Source organism: Pipistrellus kuhlii, unplaced genomic scaffold (genome assembly GCF_014108245.1).
Source record: "Pipistrellus kuhlii isolate mPipKuh1 unplaced genomic scaffold, mPipKuh1.p scaffold_m20_p_1, whole genome shotgun sequence".
Classification (NCBI taxonomy): Eukaryota; Metazoa; Chordata; class Mammalia; order Chiroptera; family Vespertilionidae; genus Pipistrellus; species Pipistrellus kuhlii.
Genome location: NW_023425404.1, coordinates 169,549,155 through 169,566,330, shown reverse-complemented (window position 1 = coordinate 169,566,330; position 17,176 = coordinate 169,549,155). Strand labels below are relative to the sequence as shown.

Below are 17,176 nucleotides of genomic sequence, written 5' to 3'. Positions count from 1 at the left end.
ATAAAAGAATACTATACAGTTCAAAACAATGTGTAGTATAGAATAAATATTACTCTGAGTGCCTGACTAGCAGCTAGCTCCCTATGCTCTAGCAAATTAAAAGACAAATGGGCATCTGCTTTAAGAACAGCTAATCACTGGGCTGGCTAGCAGCATATGGGATGGCAGGCCCAACAGACCTACCTGACTTGCACATTAGCTAATTCAATCTGACACTATTTCTTGAGTTATCTGAAAGTAAGAGACAATTGTTGATAACATAAAATTTAACTGAAGCCAAGATCCTGTAAAGCCACAAATAAGTAGCAATTAAGCTGAAGCCAATAGTAAGCAGAAACTATGATAGAGGGAAAAAGTGCTCTGCCAGTTTATGTTGCAACAGCAGAGGCTAAAATTGAAAGTCAGGTAAGTCACTGTGAGACTAGTAGACCAGGGAGCAAAGGACACGCACTGCCAAGAAAAATGACGAATAATTTCATCACCAGAGCTGTACTATATCCAAAACAATAATATTCCAGTCTCCTTGAACCCTGGATGACAAAACTTATTGTCTTCCTTAGTCTCCATGAATTCTTACAATAAACTTCCACTGCTTAAGGCCCCTTGGTGGTTCTATTATTTGAAATCTAACAGACCCTAATATGTCATACTTTTAAAGAACCAATAATATTACTGGCATATACTTCCAAAATGCTGAATGGAAAATGTAGAATATAAAATATCTTATAAGCATGGTCTCAATTATTTTAATAAAAATATTTATATACACAAAGAAAAACAGAAAAAGTTAATCCATCAAAATGTTAACAGTGGTTAACCTTAGCCAATATTATGGGTAATGCTGCATTTTTAACATTTTCATATTTTCTATAATAGCATATATTATTATTTTAAGATAAAGATTTCTAGGGGAAAATTTGAATAAGGACTAGGAATAAATACACCAAAATATTAAATGACCATTGCCTTTTGGTGATTATAGATGGTTTATTTTCTGCTTCACTGGGAAGTAGTACCTCCAAATTTTTAAATCATCATTATGGTTTTCATTATATTAGGAAAAAGATTAAACCTGAAGGAAAGATAGAAAATTAAAGGAACTTTCTTTTTAGTTTTAAGTCAGATTAAGGAAATATGTGTGCACAGTGGAACCTCGGTTCTCAAACTTAATTCATCCCAGAAGGCTGTTCAAAAACCAAATCTTTTTCATTTTGTTTTTGTTGTTAATCCTCATGCAAGGATATTTTTCCCACTGATTTTTTATAGAGAGTGGAAGGAAGGGAGAGAAACATCATTGTGGGAGAGATTACATCCATTGGTTGCCTCCACATGGAAGATCGAACCTGCAACCCAGTACATGCCTTTGACCTAAATCAAACCCAGGACCCTTCAGCTTACAGGCCAATGCTCTAACCACTGAACACACCAGCCAGGGCCCAGTTCCCATTAGAAATACTATAAATTGTTACCTATTTTGGAAGATGAAGTTATAACTAGAATTAAAATTCTTTAAACATAAAAAAAATCATGCTTTAAATGAATCTGGCTGCCTTGATATACATCTGAATATCAATGTAGCTCTAGAAGGAAGGGCTAGAACTGAAAGTGTACTATGTTTATCCAGAAGATACATAACCCCTAGAGTAGGAGACATACACGTTAGTCTAAGAATAAGTCTAAAAATTTTAACTGTGTGAAAAAATTCTGAACGTTTGAGTTCATATGGCTCTGTGAAAGTACATGGACTAATGAAATCAAAGTCTTAAGTTAAATCATGTAGTACATTCACACTATCATAAATCTCATCACTATACAGTTCTATAACATGCTCGCATTAGTTTTACTAATATTCAATTAAAGGTATATTTTCAAGTATTGATAGATTACCTATGTTGCTAAACAGTGAAGTTATATAAATTAATACTGATTAAACTTCATGATATTAACTTCATGGTATTAAATAATATAAGGATTCAACTAATCCAACTCAACTATTTTTTTAATTTTATTTTTCAAACAGTTGACATTTAATATTATTTTATATTATTTTCGAGTATATAGCATAGTGGGTAGACAATTATGTAATTTACAAAGTGATCCCTCTGATATTTTAAGTACCCACCTGGCATCATGCATAGTTATTACAATATTATTGGCAATATTCCCTATGCTGTACTTTACATTCCTGTGATGATTTTGTAACTACCAATCTGTACTTCCTTTTCACTCAGGCCCCCAATCCCACTTTCCTTTGGCAACCATCAGATTGTCGTCTGCATCTATGAATCTATTTCTCCTTTGTTTGTCTACTTAGATTCCACAGTAAGTGAAATCATGTGGTGTTTGTCTTTCTCTGACTTATTTTAATTAGTATAATACCCATGAGATCTATCCATGTTGTCACAATTGGAAAGATTTCATACTTTTTTAAGGTCAAGTAATATTCCACTGTATATATATACAACTTTTTTATCCACTTGTGTACTAATAAGACACTTGGGCCAACTCAATTACTTTAAATCACCCGTACCTGACTACCTCAAAAAAAGACTTTGTATACCTAATTTATACATATTTTAGAATATTTTTAAACTTATATAAATCTTATGGTCTATACAATGATGATAAGTTATGTTCATTTAAGAATATATGGTTGAACTGGTTTATAGTATAAACTACCAAAAATATCAATTTAAAGTAAAGTTTATAATTGAATACTTTTGAAAGGGCAGAGAAAAAGGCTGGGTACATAGGAACTCCTTCACTGAACTAATCAAGAACTCTATTAGTATTGTATCTACAATGCAAAGTCAAAGAGAATAAACAAGGGCCTCTTGTGGGAAGCATATATATTTATATACATGCTTGTCAAATTAAATATATAAACATTGACTTCTTATCAATCCCAAAACAATGATGAATTACTTCAAAGTCCAACCAACATTATCCTAAATAAAACTTCATTTCCTAACTAGTGATAGGCTGGAAAAAGGCTTAAGGGGAAAAATAATTTTTTCCAAGGCTGTGAGAAAATTTTAGCCCTGTTATACAAAATTCAGTTTTTAGTATAAAGATGTAAAAAACATATTTTCCTCTCATCTAATCAACAGATCATTGTCCACACCTCTTGTAGGTAAAAGATTCCACTTTGCAAAGGTCCTTTCTCCAAAATCTATATAATCTTGTGGGAAAGCCCCTCTACACTTCTGACACATGCAGTTCTCTTGGCCTACTAGCTGCCCTGTGGCAGCAGAACAGGAAATGCAGGTATGTCATCAAGACAGTCTTCAATCAACAGAAAGGGCAGCCACAGTTCTTTGACCTCAACCTACACAAAATCAAAACAAAACAAAAATAAAACAAACAAAAAACACAACTGATGAATGAGAAGGCAAAAGAGGCCATTGCTACGTTTTTTCACACCTCATAGGGAAGTTGTGAAATTTGATGGTTTACAGAACTGTAATACCTCCTTAATGTAAAGACTATCACCCAACGCATAGTCACTATCATGTCTCATCTAGCTTGTTCTAATAGCCCTACTCTCCTTAGTTTCAGTCTAATCCTCTATAACCTTTTCTGGTCCCTACTAAGATTACCAAACCTCATTTCAAGGAGCTATCCCCTTTGTTCATTATATTCTAGCCACAATACAGAAGTAGCCTTTCAGTTTCTTAGGCAAGCCATGCTTATTTTGTTGTTCTCTAGGAGTCTTTCGTACCTTCTAAATGTCATCTCCTCACAGAGGTTCTCTTAATCACATTCTTTTTAATCACAGCACTTTATTGGTCTCCTTCAAAGCAATTTTCTTATACGTAGTTTGTCTATTAGCTTGTACGCTCCATAAGAGTAGAGAAACTATGTATGTTTCATTCATAACTATATACTCAGAGCCTCACATTATACCAACCATAAAATTTTGTGATTACTTGTTAAATTATTAACATCAACAAGACAGCTGCTAATGAAGGATTAAGAAGAAAAAAAAAAATACTCTTAGGAAACAAATACCTCGCAACCCAAGTATTAAAATTCAAACATCTAGCCAGGCCAACGTGCTTACTGGTTGAGCTTCGACCTATGAACCAGGAGGTCAAGTTCAATTCCTGTCTGGGCATATGCCCAGGTTTCGGGTTTGATCCTCAGTGTGGGGTGTGCAAGAGGCAACCAATGAATGATTCCTTCATCACTGATGTTTCTATCTCTCTCCTCCTCTCCCTTCCTCTCTGAAATCAATAAAAATATATTTTAAAAAATTCAAACATCTAAATCCAGCACTCAGAATCAACATCTCTTACTTTATTAGTATATATGGTTCTAATAAAGTTGTCTCATTTCCAAAGTAACCTTGATGAACTAGATTTGGGGGGGAGGGGGTTAAACAGAAAACAAAAGCCCACACGTGAAATTCAAGAGACATTTATAAATCCTCAAACCCCAAAAATACCTTGACAGCCTCTAAGAATATCACCTTTACTGGCATAATAATATCAGCTTTTAATTAAATGTTTCCTATACTCTATTAGACAATTCTGATTTATGCTCAAAATCTTGTTTTAAAGCAGGAAAGAATATATCACCTTTTGAATTGATTCCAAGAAAACAGTAAAGATTTACCAAAAAATATGCATGAAGGATTAACATCAAAATAAGTAATAATAATTTGCTGAATGCCTTCTACGGGTCCAGATCATTAAATACATTATTACTGATATCCCACCTAATCTCTGAGGTAGATATTATCCCTTTTGCAGAGGAGAAGACTGAAGTCAGAAAAGCTAATAGTTATAATTAGCTTGCAGTTAGGAAATATCTGAACACTGAAACCAATCTGCTTGACATCAAAGACCACACTATTTTCATAGGACCATTCAATGCTTTCAAAATGTTTATATAAGTGTCACCAACGCTCTTATTAATAATAAAAATTCCAGAGATCCAAGAAGGCAGCTTAGGTAAACACACCTAAACTGCTGCCATGCACAACAATTTCAAAACTACAACTAAAAGACAAAACGTCTATCTCCCAGAACCACGGGAAAACTGGCTGAAAGGAAGCTCTACAACTAAACAGAAAGAGAAAGGAACGTTCAGGGCACAAGCGCTGAAAAACTGAGGTAAGGGAGCACATGCTATGGGCTGGCATCGGATCCCAGCTGCCGGAGGGCGTTGCTTTCTTCAACCCAAAGAGAGACAATCTCCCAATCTCTCTGAAATCCAGTTTCTGGAGAGAAGCTAGACTGTCTGCCATCATGTCAGAAAGTGAGAGTGGCTTGTTTGCAGAGTTGTTTGTAAGAATAATTGTTTGCTGTGCTGGGGCGGGCGGGAGACGTGGGGACGCAGGTGAAGAGGCAGAGACTGCTGATGGGCAGCCATTGCTGTTGCCACACCTTAGCATAGTGATGCTTTGAGACTCCACCCTGAGACTCCGCACCACACAATCTACAAACACACCCAAGCTCCAAGCAGCGGCTTTAGCATATGAATGGCCTTCTCTAGTACAGTTTAACCTAGCAAACTTGCAACCTGGTGCAGACAGCTCCAAAGCCTCCAAGCTCCAAGCAGGGAGGAGGAGTGTGGTTCTCGCAGTAGCTACTGCAGGGTGGTCTCAGAAAGTTGCTGAACTGCACCCCATTGGAGATCCAGAGCCAGTGTACCTAGTGGTCGGTGTGAGACACCAGATTTCAACTCCTCAGATCCATAAGTGACACATTCAGGAGGCGGACTCAGTAAGCACCAAAGCCCCACTGAAACAAGGCCTGCACCATAAGCATGTCTCCAGCACAGCAGTTCTTCCATTATAGACACAGCAGTTCCTCACAGCCAATTGGCCTGGAGGTCAATTCCTCCCAGTGTACCAACAGCAATCAAGACTTAACTAAACTAAGACTTTGCACTCAGCCCACAAAGGGGTGTATCAAGAGCAACCACCTTGGGTGTTGGGGAAGTTGAGCTACTGGCCTCTATAGGTTACCTACCACACAAAGTCACTCCATCAACACATGGAGGCAATCAAAATGTGGAGACAGCCAAAACCAGTTTGGCTCAGTGGATAGAGCATCGGACTGCGGACTGAAAGGTCCCAGGTTCAATTCCGGTCAAGGGCATGTACCTTGGTTGCGGGCACATCCCCAGTGGGGGTATGGCAAGAGGCAGCTGATCGATGATTCTCTCTCATTCATGTTTCTGACTCTCTATCCCTCTCTCTTTCTCTCTGTAAAAAATCAATAAAATATATATTTTTTTAAATGTGGAGACACAGAAGCATGTCACAAATGGGAGAGATGGAGGACAGTAAACTACTGGACGACAGAGAGTTCAGAATCACATTTATAAGGTTACTCAAGAATCTTCTAAAAACCGCTGAGAAACTTGAAGAGACCTTCAAGGATCTTAATGAGAATATCAAAAAAAAAAAAAAAAAAAAAAAAAAAAGGAAAAGGACGAGTCAAAAATTAAGCATACACTGTCTGAAATAAAGAATATACAGAAACTCAACTGTAGATCAATGTACCCCAAGAATCAAACCAAAGATTTGGAATATGAGGAAACAAAAAAACATTCAACCAAAGAGGCAGAAAAAAAGAAGAATCCAAAAGTCTGAGGATAGTGTAAGGAGCCTCTAGGACAGCTTTAAGGGTATCAACATCCAGATTTTGGGGATACCAGAAGAAGAGAGCGAGCAGGATACTGAAGGCCTATTGAAAGAAATAATGACAGAAAACTTTCCCTACCTGGTGAAAGAAATAGACTTACCGTATTTTCCGGCATATAAGATGACACTGTGTTCTAGTAAAAAGCCTGCTCAGATTGGCCAGAGTCAGAGAGGTGGTCTATTAAAAAAAGAACTGGTGTTGCCTCGGAAGTGGGGGGTAGTCTTATACAGCCAATATAGGCCTAAACTTATGTTTTAACTGTAAAATTAGGGGGTCGTCTTATACACCAGAAAATACGGTGTCTCATTTATTTAGAGAACATTTCAGGACCAATAATATTCCAGACAGCATATTAAGTAGTGGAGAAATAAGGACCAATAAGTACAATCTCTGTCCTCGAGTTTACAGCCTTGTGGAGAAATATAGTCTTCAAAAATCTTAAAATGAAATATGCCTTAAATATTATGCTAGTTGGAAGGGAAAATATGGGAGTTATGAAGTTAAAATTGTTTAACTGAAGTGATTCTATTATTTCAGCAAATCTTGTTCAGGTCTCTCCTTGCTACCATAACATTTAGTAACAGTCTTGAAATACCGATACACTTAAAGATAGACATTTTTTAATTGACTCTACCATTAGAAAGCTCAATCAATATATTAAAGTGTTTTTTTTATGTCTCTTATGCAGAGATCCTATTGTACTCCAAAGTAGTTTCCAAATTTTTTCATTTCAAGTCACATTTCTAAATCTTTCAACTTTCCGTACCTAAGATGAAGACAAGCAAAGAGAATGATTTTCCACAGCCACTGATAAAAACTGGTGAAGGACATATATGGCAGTATAAATACATATGTAAGTGTTATATATTTAGTGGTATGTATCCATATATGTGGTATGTATGGAGTATGTGTATATATATATACCAGAAGGAGCCATTTGGTATAGCCTACTTATTGGTATGTTAAATTCATAACAAAGGAATCAATTAATATGCAATTATTAACATACTTCAATAAATGTTGGACAATTAGAGGTGAAAAAAAATTGGTGAAGGATGAGGAATTATTTGTGGCAATGATAGGAAAATTATACCTCAGAAGTGAAAACATGATAATTTAGTGAAATAAAAAAAGAATAACATTAGAAACAAACTGTAGCAAAATAACTTGTCTCTATAAAGGGCTTAAATTAGAACTCAAACATTAGAAAAGCTCCAAGTTTGATTCTGATATAGGAAGTCACGACTAAGTGAAAAGGAAAAAATAATGACAGTTATAATTGTAGATTAGCTAGGAAATACTGGTCCAAAACTAGATTTAAATTCTAATTTTTGGGTTAACAGATCCTTTAGCACAGTGATTCTCAACCTTTCTAATGCTGCGACCCTTTAATACAGTTCCTCATGTTGTGGTGACCCCTCCCAACCATAAAATTATTTTCATTGCTACTTCATAACTATAATTTTTCGTCTAAGACCATCGGAAAACACAGATATCTACAATACATAACAGTAGCAAAATTACAGTTATGAAGTAGCTACGAAAATAATTTTATGGTTAGCGGTCACCACAGCATGAGGAACTATATTAAAGGGTCATGGCATTAGAAATGTTGAGAACCACTGCTTAGCACTATCACCATTGTGAAAAATGAAAGCCTTCAACAAATGATCATATTTTGTACAAATTTATTTTGAAGGGTAAAGAACTCGATAATTTTTAAATATTAACCAACCTGGCCAATTCTACCTAATAAGTTAATCACTTTTTCCCTCATCTTCATTTATATAATAAAATGAAAAATACACCCCCACACACAAACAGGAAACCTACTTTAATTAAGTATGAACTCAAGTCTTTTAAATTACATATGCATATTATACAATAACAGGAACTTATCATTTCTCTCTCTTCCTTCAAATATGATTTTTTGTCAAAATATGCTCCTGCCAAGATTTCTCTCTATTGGAGCTGCCATCTTGTTACATATTGCTACATGCAAATCTAACAATGAAGAAAATTATTATACTCATCCAGAAGAATGTCAAGAAAGAATGATGATCCTGATGGAATTACAAAATATAAGTCTAATTTGGAGTCAATATGAAAACATTTGTATTAAAAACCACATTAAAGTAGACTTTGTTTAGTTAAATTATACTTTTTGCATTATGTCCCAAAAAATCTGATTATGTCTCAAAATTAACCAAGACCTGCCTGTGTAGTAGAGAATGGAAAACAATGTAGTTTTTCACACCACTTTAACATACCAAATGATATCATATGAGAACACAGTGATTTCTAAAATAAAATAAAAGCAATTCTATACTATGATATAGAATTAAAGTACGGGAAAATATTCAACTATAAAGGTCTACTCAAAAGTGATATCTGTGAAAAACACATATGGATTGACCTATAGCTTTTCCAACAAATCTGGATTATAGATGACTCAGTAAACAATATCATTTATTTTCAAATTGGTAAGGAAAGACCTCTCCTTAGTTTTAAAAAAGGGATGGGGCAGTGGCAATGAGTGAGAAGTTTAACCACTCTTACAACAATTGTTTTAATAGGTCTTTCCATTTAAAGGCAAGAAAAACTGAACATGTTCAATAGTTACAGTAACTTTCCTAAGCACTAATTTCAAAAACTTTTATAGGTACAATAGGCATTAACTGGGCTACCCACTGGCATAGTATGCTTGTGAATTAATTATGCATAACAGAGTTATATAAAAAAAAGTTTAAAAGTTCTGTATTACTATTACCTATACCTATGTACTATACCTATGTCACCACAAAACAGGCTTAGATATACTTTTTGTTTGTTAATCCTCATCCAAGGATATTTTTCCCATTGATTTTTAAAGAGAGTGGAAGCAAGGGAGGGACAGAAAGTGAGAAACATCTATGTGAGAGAGAGACATGGATTGGCTGCCTCCCACATACACCAGAGGAGAGGGGGCAGGGATCAAACCTGTAATCAAGTTACATGCCCTTGATCAGAATCAAACGCAGAACCCTTAGTCTTCAGGACAATGCTCTATCCACTACTAGGGGTGTCGAACTCAATCAGAGAAGGGGCCAAAATCTAAAATCCAGCCTAAATCGCGGGCCGAATGGTTTACTGAACAGTCATAAACTGTCATTGTGATGGAAACGCAGCGGAGTGCAGTGATGACAGCGCGGTGCGGGCCACATTGCAAGGCCTGGCGGGACGGATTTGGCCCAAGGGCCTTGTGTTTGACACATGTGCACTAAGCAAAACCGGCTAGGGTCAGGCTTAGATTTTCAATCAGAAAAGATTCTCAATAATTCTCATAGAAATATTTCACATAATTTAACCTCATGCAAATATTTAAGAAATGGAAAATAAGACAAAATAAATCACTGTTAGGTTTAAAAACAGCAGTTCAGATTTCTTTTCACCTAAGTGAAATAACATGTGCAGAAGATAATTAATAAAGGCTAATATTTACTGAGCACAGTACCACACCATGTGACTAATTCTTTGCAAGTATTGTCTCATTTAATCCTTAATAATCTTAAAAGTTCAGGACTATCACTATCTCTATCTTAACTGAAGAGGCACAAATAAGTAATTTACACAAGAAGTGGCAGACTATAGATTTCAACCCAGAGCCTAAAACCAAGGTAACAGGGAAGAGAGGGAAATGGTTCAGGGAAATCACAGAAATATTAACTCCCAATGTAGAAAAGAACACTGTTTACTGGTGGCATATACTACTCTGAAATAGTGGCTTGCAATCCTGGCTACACATAAAAATCACCAGTATGACTTTAAAAAGAAAACAAAACTATCCAAGCCTGGGACCCTCACTCTGATATTTGGCCTTCAATTGGCCTGGCCTGGGGCAAAGGCAGTTTTTTTTTTAAGCACCCCAGATGATTCTAATGGGCAGCTAAAACAGAACCACTGGTAGTTCTCTCTCATTCTGTTAACCTCTCTAGTAGCCAACTATAATCAAATTAACTGATCACCTATTTGGTTCTGAACACTTTGCCTATTATATTTTCCATTTACTCCAAATAAATGCTTAGCTTTTCTTTTCCTTAAAAAAAAAAGAGGGGGGGGGGGCATTACAACTATTGCTATACCTTTTTAAATACAAAAATTTTGCCAGTTTTTGACATCAGGAATGTTGGGGGGGGGGGGGGTGAGCAGATAGCATAAAAAAGTTTGAAAATCTCTTCTTTAAGCGTCCACATATTCCTTAGATTTAAAACCATGTAAAAAAAAAAAAAGTCTTAAGAGTCGTGTTAAAAATTAAATGACTGGTTATGAGAGTAAAATAAAAGTTCTGTGAAATATGTTAAAGAAAAATTTAATATCCATGGTATTTGGTTATAACTCTTAATTCTGCTAGTGATGACAGTTAAAACATTAAGTAACTGTCTGGCCGTAGTGGCTCAGTGGACTGAGCATCCTCTCATAGACCTAGAGGTCCCAGGTTTGATTCCTAGTCAGGGCACATGCCCAGACTGCGGCTAGATCCCCAGTAGCAGGTCTGCAGGAGGCAGCCAATCAATAATTCTCTCCCATCATTGATGTTTCTATCTCTCTCTCCCCCTCTACCTAAAATCAATAAAAATATAATTAAAAAAACACACACACACTAAGTAACTGCTACTGTGGTGATAAATTCCATTGTCTTTTCATGGCACTGTGACATTGATGATGCAGTTTTTACCCTATAAGTTCACCTAAATATTAAACTAACAGGGGTTAAAGAAATGAAATCATTATATAAACATAGCCTAACAGCAATACCGCTGGTTATATCACATACTGACAAATGCAAAGATTTTCCTGACAATCTTATATGAGAAGTCTTACTGTTTCCCTAAAGTTATTCAATTACACATTCCAATCACTCTATACCAAAATATAATGGAAACTGTTTAAGAGTCTCAGATTTGCTGGCCCTTTTATTTTACTGCAAAGGTAGAAATGTGGAAATATCTGACAAGCATGGACGTTTGACCTATGATTTGAACAAGAGATCTAACACGAAAAAAAAAAAAAAAGAGTATAAATAGTTCAAGTAGTACAAAACTCTGGACTTCTCGGAGAAACATTACAAAACTTCCTGCTTCCGGCCAGCTCATTATTTGGTTCAGACTTCACGTTCCTTTATTAGTCACGACCATTCAGGAAGCTGTTTGAATAATATCGAACTTTTAAATGTTCCCAATCAAGACTTTCAAGAAGGCACATCAAATGAAGAAGCCATCCCAGAGTTCATGCCCCCCCCCCCCAAAAGAGGGAGTTATATTTCAAAGAACCCTTAGTAACCTGAGAAGTATGTCTATCAGAGATTTTTTTAATTACTTGTACACATATATCGTTCTGCAGATTTTAAGCACACGTTCATCTGTACGGTCTCGCCATGCACAATTACGGGAACTTGCATTAGTTCTGCAGAAATTGATTCTGCAAGAAACTGAGTCTTGGGGGCGGGGGTGGGGGGCAGAGACAATGTGTGAAACACACAGACACGACGACAGTGACCCAGTCATTGTCACCGGGGTCTCAGACGGCCCAGATCTAGCCTCTAAGCCAGAAGTCACTAGGCTCAAAGGCCCAGACACGAGAGCGAGCCACAGGATAACTGGATGAGAAAACAAGGGGGAGGGGCCTCAAAAAAATGCGTGTACTTCTTACCCCGAACCTGAGGGGGTGTCCCGAAAGGAATGACCCCCAAAGAAAAACCTTCCCTTCTGGGATCCTGCCTATCGCCCCTAGGCCTGGAAGGCCTGCTAAAAAGGGTTGCTGGGAGGAGGAAGGTCCTCACTTCGGAGACCGAAACAAATGAAAATAAAGCAAGTTCTCACTTCCTGGTTGCCTACTTTCCCAAAGGGCCCCCCGACACCAGACGGGCATCGGGAAAATGGGGCTCCTGAGGAGTCAAGGCCAACCCCCTCCCCCCATGACCCCCGCCCTCGGCCCTGCACCCTCCCGTCCTCGCCCTCGCCCTCCTCCGGGCCTTACACGGTGACGTGACCCGAGCCGCGGACCACCACCGGGTCCGGCGAGTACTTGAGCAGCTGCTCCTCCAGGGCCCGCTCCTCGTCCTCCTCCTCCTCGTAGATCTCGTCGAAATCCGCCATCCTGAGTCTCGTCGAGACCCCTGCCCGAAGGAGCCGGACTCCAGAGGACTGTGGCCGGGGATACGGGGCTGCGAGGCGACGGAGGCTGAGGGGAGGCGCCGCCGCGGGCTCTGAGGCCGCGGACTTGGCTCCCGGTGGTCTCTACTCAGGCTACAGAGGAGACGTGGTCCCGGCCGCCGCCGCCATTACCGTCAGCAATAACAACACAATGTCAACATCCGCCCGAGGGCCGACCCCTCCACCAGCGCCACCAGCGCCGCCGCCGCCGCCGCCGCAACTCAGGCAACCACAGCAACAGCCAGAGCCGCCCGCAGCGGGAGCAGCGGGCTACGGCATCGCGAGACTTCCCGGGAGCGCGGGCGGTGCGTGGGCGCGTGGGCGCGTAGGCGCGCGCACGAGAGCCTCGCGCGCTCCCAGGGCGTCTTCCCTCCCCCGCTCCCACCGGCGGACGGCGCCTGGAGGGCGCGCTCCCGCGGCGCGTCCCCGACCTCCCTCCGCAAATAGGTCACCGACCAGCGTCGGGGGCGCGGCTCCGCGAGCCGGAGGCGGTGACCCCGATTCTGGAAACGGGGCTCCGAGCCTGCGGCGGGGCACTGAGTTCACCGAAGTAGCTCCAACCAAAACAACTGAAAATGAAAACCCTGATTGGAAATAGAGAATGGATCGTGCGTCTGATTGGCAGTTTATCTAACAATTGAATCTCGCTTTTCGTCGTTTTTTTTTTTTTTTTTCGTCTGTGATGAAGGCAACCGTCGGACTTCCCCAATTTGAGAAGCCCCCCACAGACACTGCAAAAACGTTTTTGTCCACTAAAATTCAGAATTTTTAAAAAATATGTTTTATTGATTTTTTACAGAGAGGAAGAGAGAGGGATAGAGAGTTAGAAACATCGATGAGAGAGAATCATCCATCAGCTGCCTCTTGCACACCCCCCACTGGAGATGTGCCCGCAACCAATGTACATGCCCTTGACCAGAATCGAACCCAGGACCCTTCAGTCCGCAGGCCGACGCTCTATCCACTGAGCCAAACAGGTTTTGGCAAAAATTCAGAATTTTTCAAAACAGGCCCAAATCTAAGCATCTTGTCCGATCATCCTTTTAAATGTATTCTAATAAGCGAGACCAACGATGCTGATACTTTCTGTTCTTAAAAGAAAACTCACTGTCAAAAAGAGAATGAACTTTAAAAAAAAAAAAAAAAACAACTCATAAACACAGACAACAGTATGATAATTACCAGGAAGGGTGGTGAGGGGAGTAGAACAGGGTAAAGGGGAGATAAATGGTGACAGGAGAGGTCTTGGGGTGGTGGACACTATACAATAGAGTAGGCAGATCATGGATTACAGAATTATACACCTGAAACCTATAGAATTTTATTAAGCAAGATCACCCCCAATAAATTCAATAACTTTAAAAAAAAAAAAAAAAGAAAGAAAGAAAGAAAACACTGTAGTCACACCGTAAAACAAAATTGGCAAATTCTCTGGATTACCTCAACCATAGCCTGTTTTCTTCCATTAAGACTTTAGGTAATCCCTTTCCTCCTCCCACAAAAGAAGGAAAGGAAAGGAAGAAATGTCTAACGAATGCCCCTTACCTGCTTAGACCAGTAGTAAAGGCCTAAGGGTCACCTGGGTACTTGGTTTCAGAGTCAAGAACCTGCCCAGGGGAAAAAAAAAGGAAGGGAGGGAGGGGGAGAGAGGGGGGGGGGGAGTGAGGGAGAGAGGGAGGGAGGGAGGGAGAGAGAGAGAGAGAGAGAAAAGAAAGAAAGAAAGAAAGAAAGAAAGAAAGAAAGAAAGAAAGAAAGAAAGAAAGAAAGGAAGGAAGGAAGGAAGGAAGGAAGGAAGGAAGGAAGGAAGGAAGGAAGGAAGGAAGGAAGGAAGGAAGGAGGGAGGGAGAGAGGAGGGAGGGGGGGGGGGGAGGGGGAGGGGAAGGGGAAGGGGAAGGGGAGGGGAAGGGAAGGGAAGGGAAGGGAAGGGAAGGGAAGGGAAGGGAGGAAGGAAGGACCGAAAAGATAGAAAGAATTCAGAGACAGGAGAGGGCTCTTGAGAGTCCTGGCTATTGAGCACATACTGTGGGGCAGGAAAAAACAGTCATATCGGACCCAAAACTGGTCAGACTATCCTCCAATTTCAATCACCGCCTAGCAGTTCACTTTAGATGTGAGAAAGTGCCAAGGGGGCAATGAGGATAGTGAGAAGTGACAAACAATCTCCTCCTGGAAATAGTTGAAGGAAATGAACACAGCCAAGAAAAGGTGAAGAAAAGACACAGTAGATGTGTCAGACTTGCTGTGTATTTCCCTAGAGAACATTTATTCATTTATCCAATGATGTAGCAAGCACCACGCAAGTGTGTGTATGTGTACTCGTGCATGTGTGTATGTGTGTGAATGAAATATAGTCCCTGCATTACAGTAGCTTATTTATCACAAAGGGAGGCCATTGAACTGCATTAGGGATCCCAGAAGAGTATACAGAGGGTGCTAAGAGGCACACGGAAAACAGCTTGGTTTGGAAGTTAACAATGAACTCTGGAGCCTGTCTGCCTGCCTTTATTCTCAGCTCTGCCACTTACTATGTGACCGTGAACAGATCACTTAACCTCTCTGTTCTTTATATGTAAAATGAGGCTATCATAGTACCTAGCCCCCTGGGTGTTTAGAAGAGGGTGGGCTCACAGTAAATATGGAGTGGTACCAGGGGGTCTCCAAGGTCCCATCAGCCAATCAACTCTACGGGGATCAGCACAGTTTTTTACATTAGGTGCTAGTATCATCTTTACTGTTTAAGTAATACTTAATATTCCCCAAGAACCCTGTGAGGTAACTAAGGAGGGCGTAATTTATTCTTTCATTCCAGGGACACTATGTGACTTTATCATGGCCAAATGGCTATTTAATAGTCAAACTCAGGACTTCCAACTCCAGTGCACTGGATACGCCAAAATCTTCTGAATTTTCTTCTTAGTAGGAACCAGGAGGCCCGTGGCTGTTCTTAGTTGAAGGAGCAGCTGCAAATGGTAGGGTGAGAAAAGGGAACAAGAAGAAGGAAGGTCGGACTTTTTCAGATATGGTCATACACCTTTCTGAAGTAATAGGGGCCAAGTTAAGGGGCGGGTGCCCCCAAATATCTAAATCCTGACATAGCTGACAATTTGCCAGGGGCTGAGGAAGTCCAGCACCTTCCGTGGTTCCTGCTCCAGAGGAGGAGCTCAAAAATCTTAACTGAATTGAGATACAGAGTTACTAGTGCTATTTCTACTTTGGCTTCTGAGGACTGCAAAAACCTTATCCTTATCTTAGCACAGATTCTACATGCAAGAAATGTTCTAAGATCTACTCAACAGAGAGATTCTTGTATCTCCCACTGCCTCAGGGTTAGGTGGGGGCTGCCTTCTTTCTGTTCTTCCTATTTTGATCTTTTTTCTGCTCCAAAAACAACCTGTCAGAGCCAGCAGAAGGGTGTGGGACCCGGGAACTAGGCCCAACGGGTGAGGAAACATGTTGACATCAGAATTCCAAACTCCACCCCCAATCCTCTGGGCTCCAGTTTCCTGTCACACTCCTTCCCCCAGTCTCTTCCCAGTCTCTGAACCCCACTCACAGTATCTTTTCCTTCCGTGTTTAGGTGCTCTCCTGCTCTCTGCTGAGTGGACTCCTCAGCATTTGAGTTTGCCTTTACATTCCTGCTTCACAAGCTTTCACACTTACCTTCAGACAAATGACTACAAACCAAAAGGGATAATGCCTCAAGAGCCTCATGAGGCAACAAAAATCTTCAGTTGTTTTTAAGACAAATAGTCTTAGGTTTGAAAACTTCCATGACCCAGCTGAGTCCCCTTGGGCAGATTTAATTTTCCAAACTTCCTTTTCTTTGGCCTGCATTGAAACCTATGTCATTGGGTTATCAAGGGTCAAATGAGGCAATGCATGGCTATGGATTGAATTGTGCTTTCTCAAATTCCTATGTGGAGACCCTCCTCCCCTCCCCCCAATGTGATGGTATTTGGATATAGCACTTTGCGGAGGTGGTTAGGTTCAGATGAGATTGTGAGGATGGGGTAAGTGCCCTTATAAGAAGAGACCAGAGAATTTGCTCTCCCCATCACCCTCCCCTTGTAGTGAGGACACAAAATGAAGGCTGCCACCTGCCAGCCATGAAGCTGGCTCTCTACTGGGGCTACTGGAAGGTGGAGAAATATATTATTGCTGTTTAAGCCACCCAGTCTATGCTCTTTGTTATGGCAGCCCAGCTGACTAAGACAGCATGCAAACCCTCATTTTTTCACTCATTCATTCATTAAATAAGTATGTATTGAACTATTTCCAGGTGCCATATTCTGTGCCAGCAACTAGGGTTTAGCAATAAGGCAGTAAACA

The 17,176-nt window shown here is 40.0% G+C and overlaps 1 protein-coding gene across 2 annotated transcripts in view; it reads right to left on the bottom strand.

The window, feature by feature from the left end:
* CHIC2 (cysteine rich hydrophobic domain 2) overlaps window positions 1–13,094 on the bottom strand; it is a 48,753-nt gene extending 35,659 nt beyond the window's left edge. The window contains exon 1 of one of the 2 annotated variants that reach the window (XM_036416463.2): window positions 12,672–13,094. In XM_036416463.2, coding sequence (XP_036272356.1) covers window positions 12,672–12,790 — 119 coding nt within the window. In that variant the 5' untranslated portion in view covers window positions 12,791–13,094. The remainder of the gene's footprint in view (window positions 1–12,671) is intronic. The other variant, XM_036416446.2, reaches the window with a different exon arrangement.
* Window positions 13,095–17,176: the final 4,082 nt, after the last annotated feature.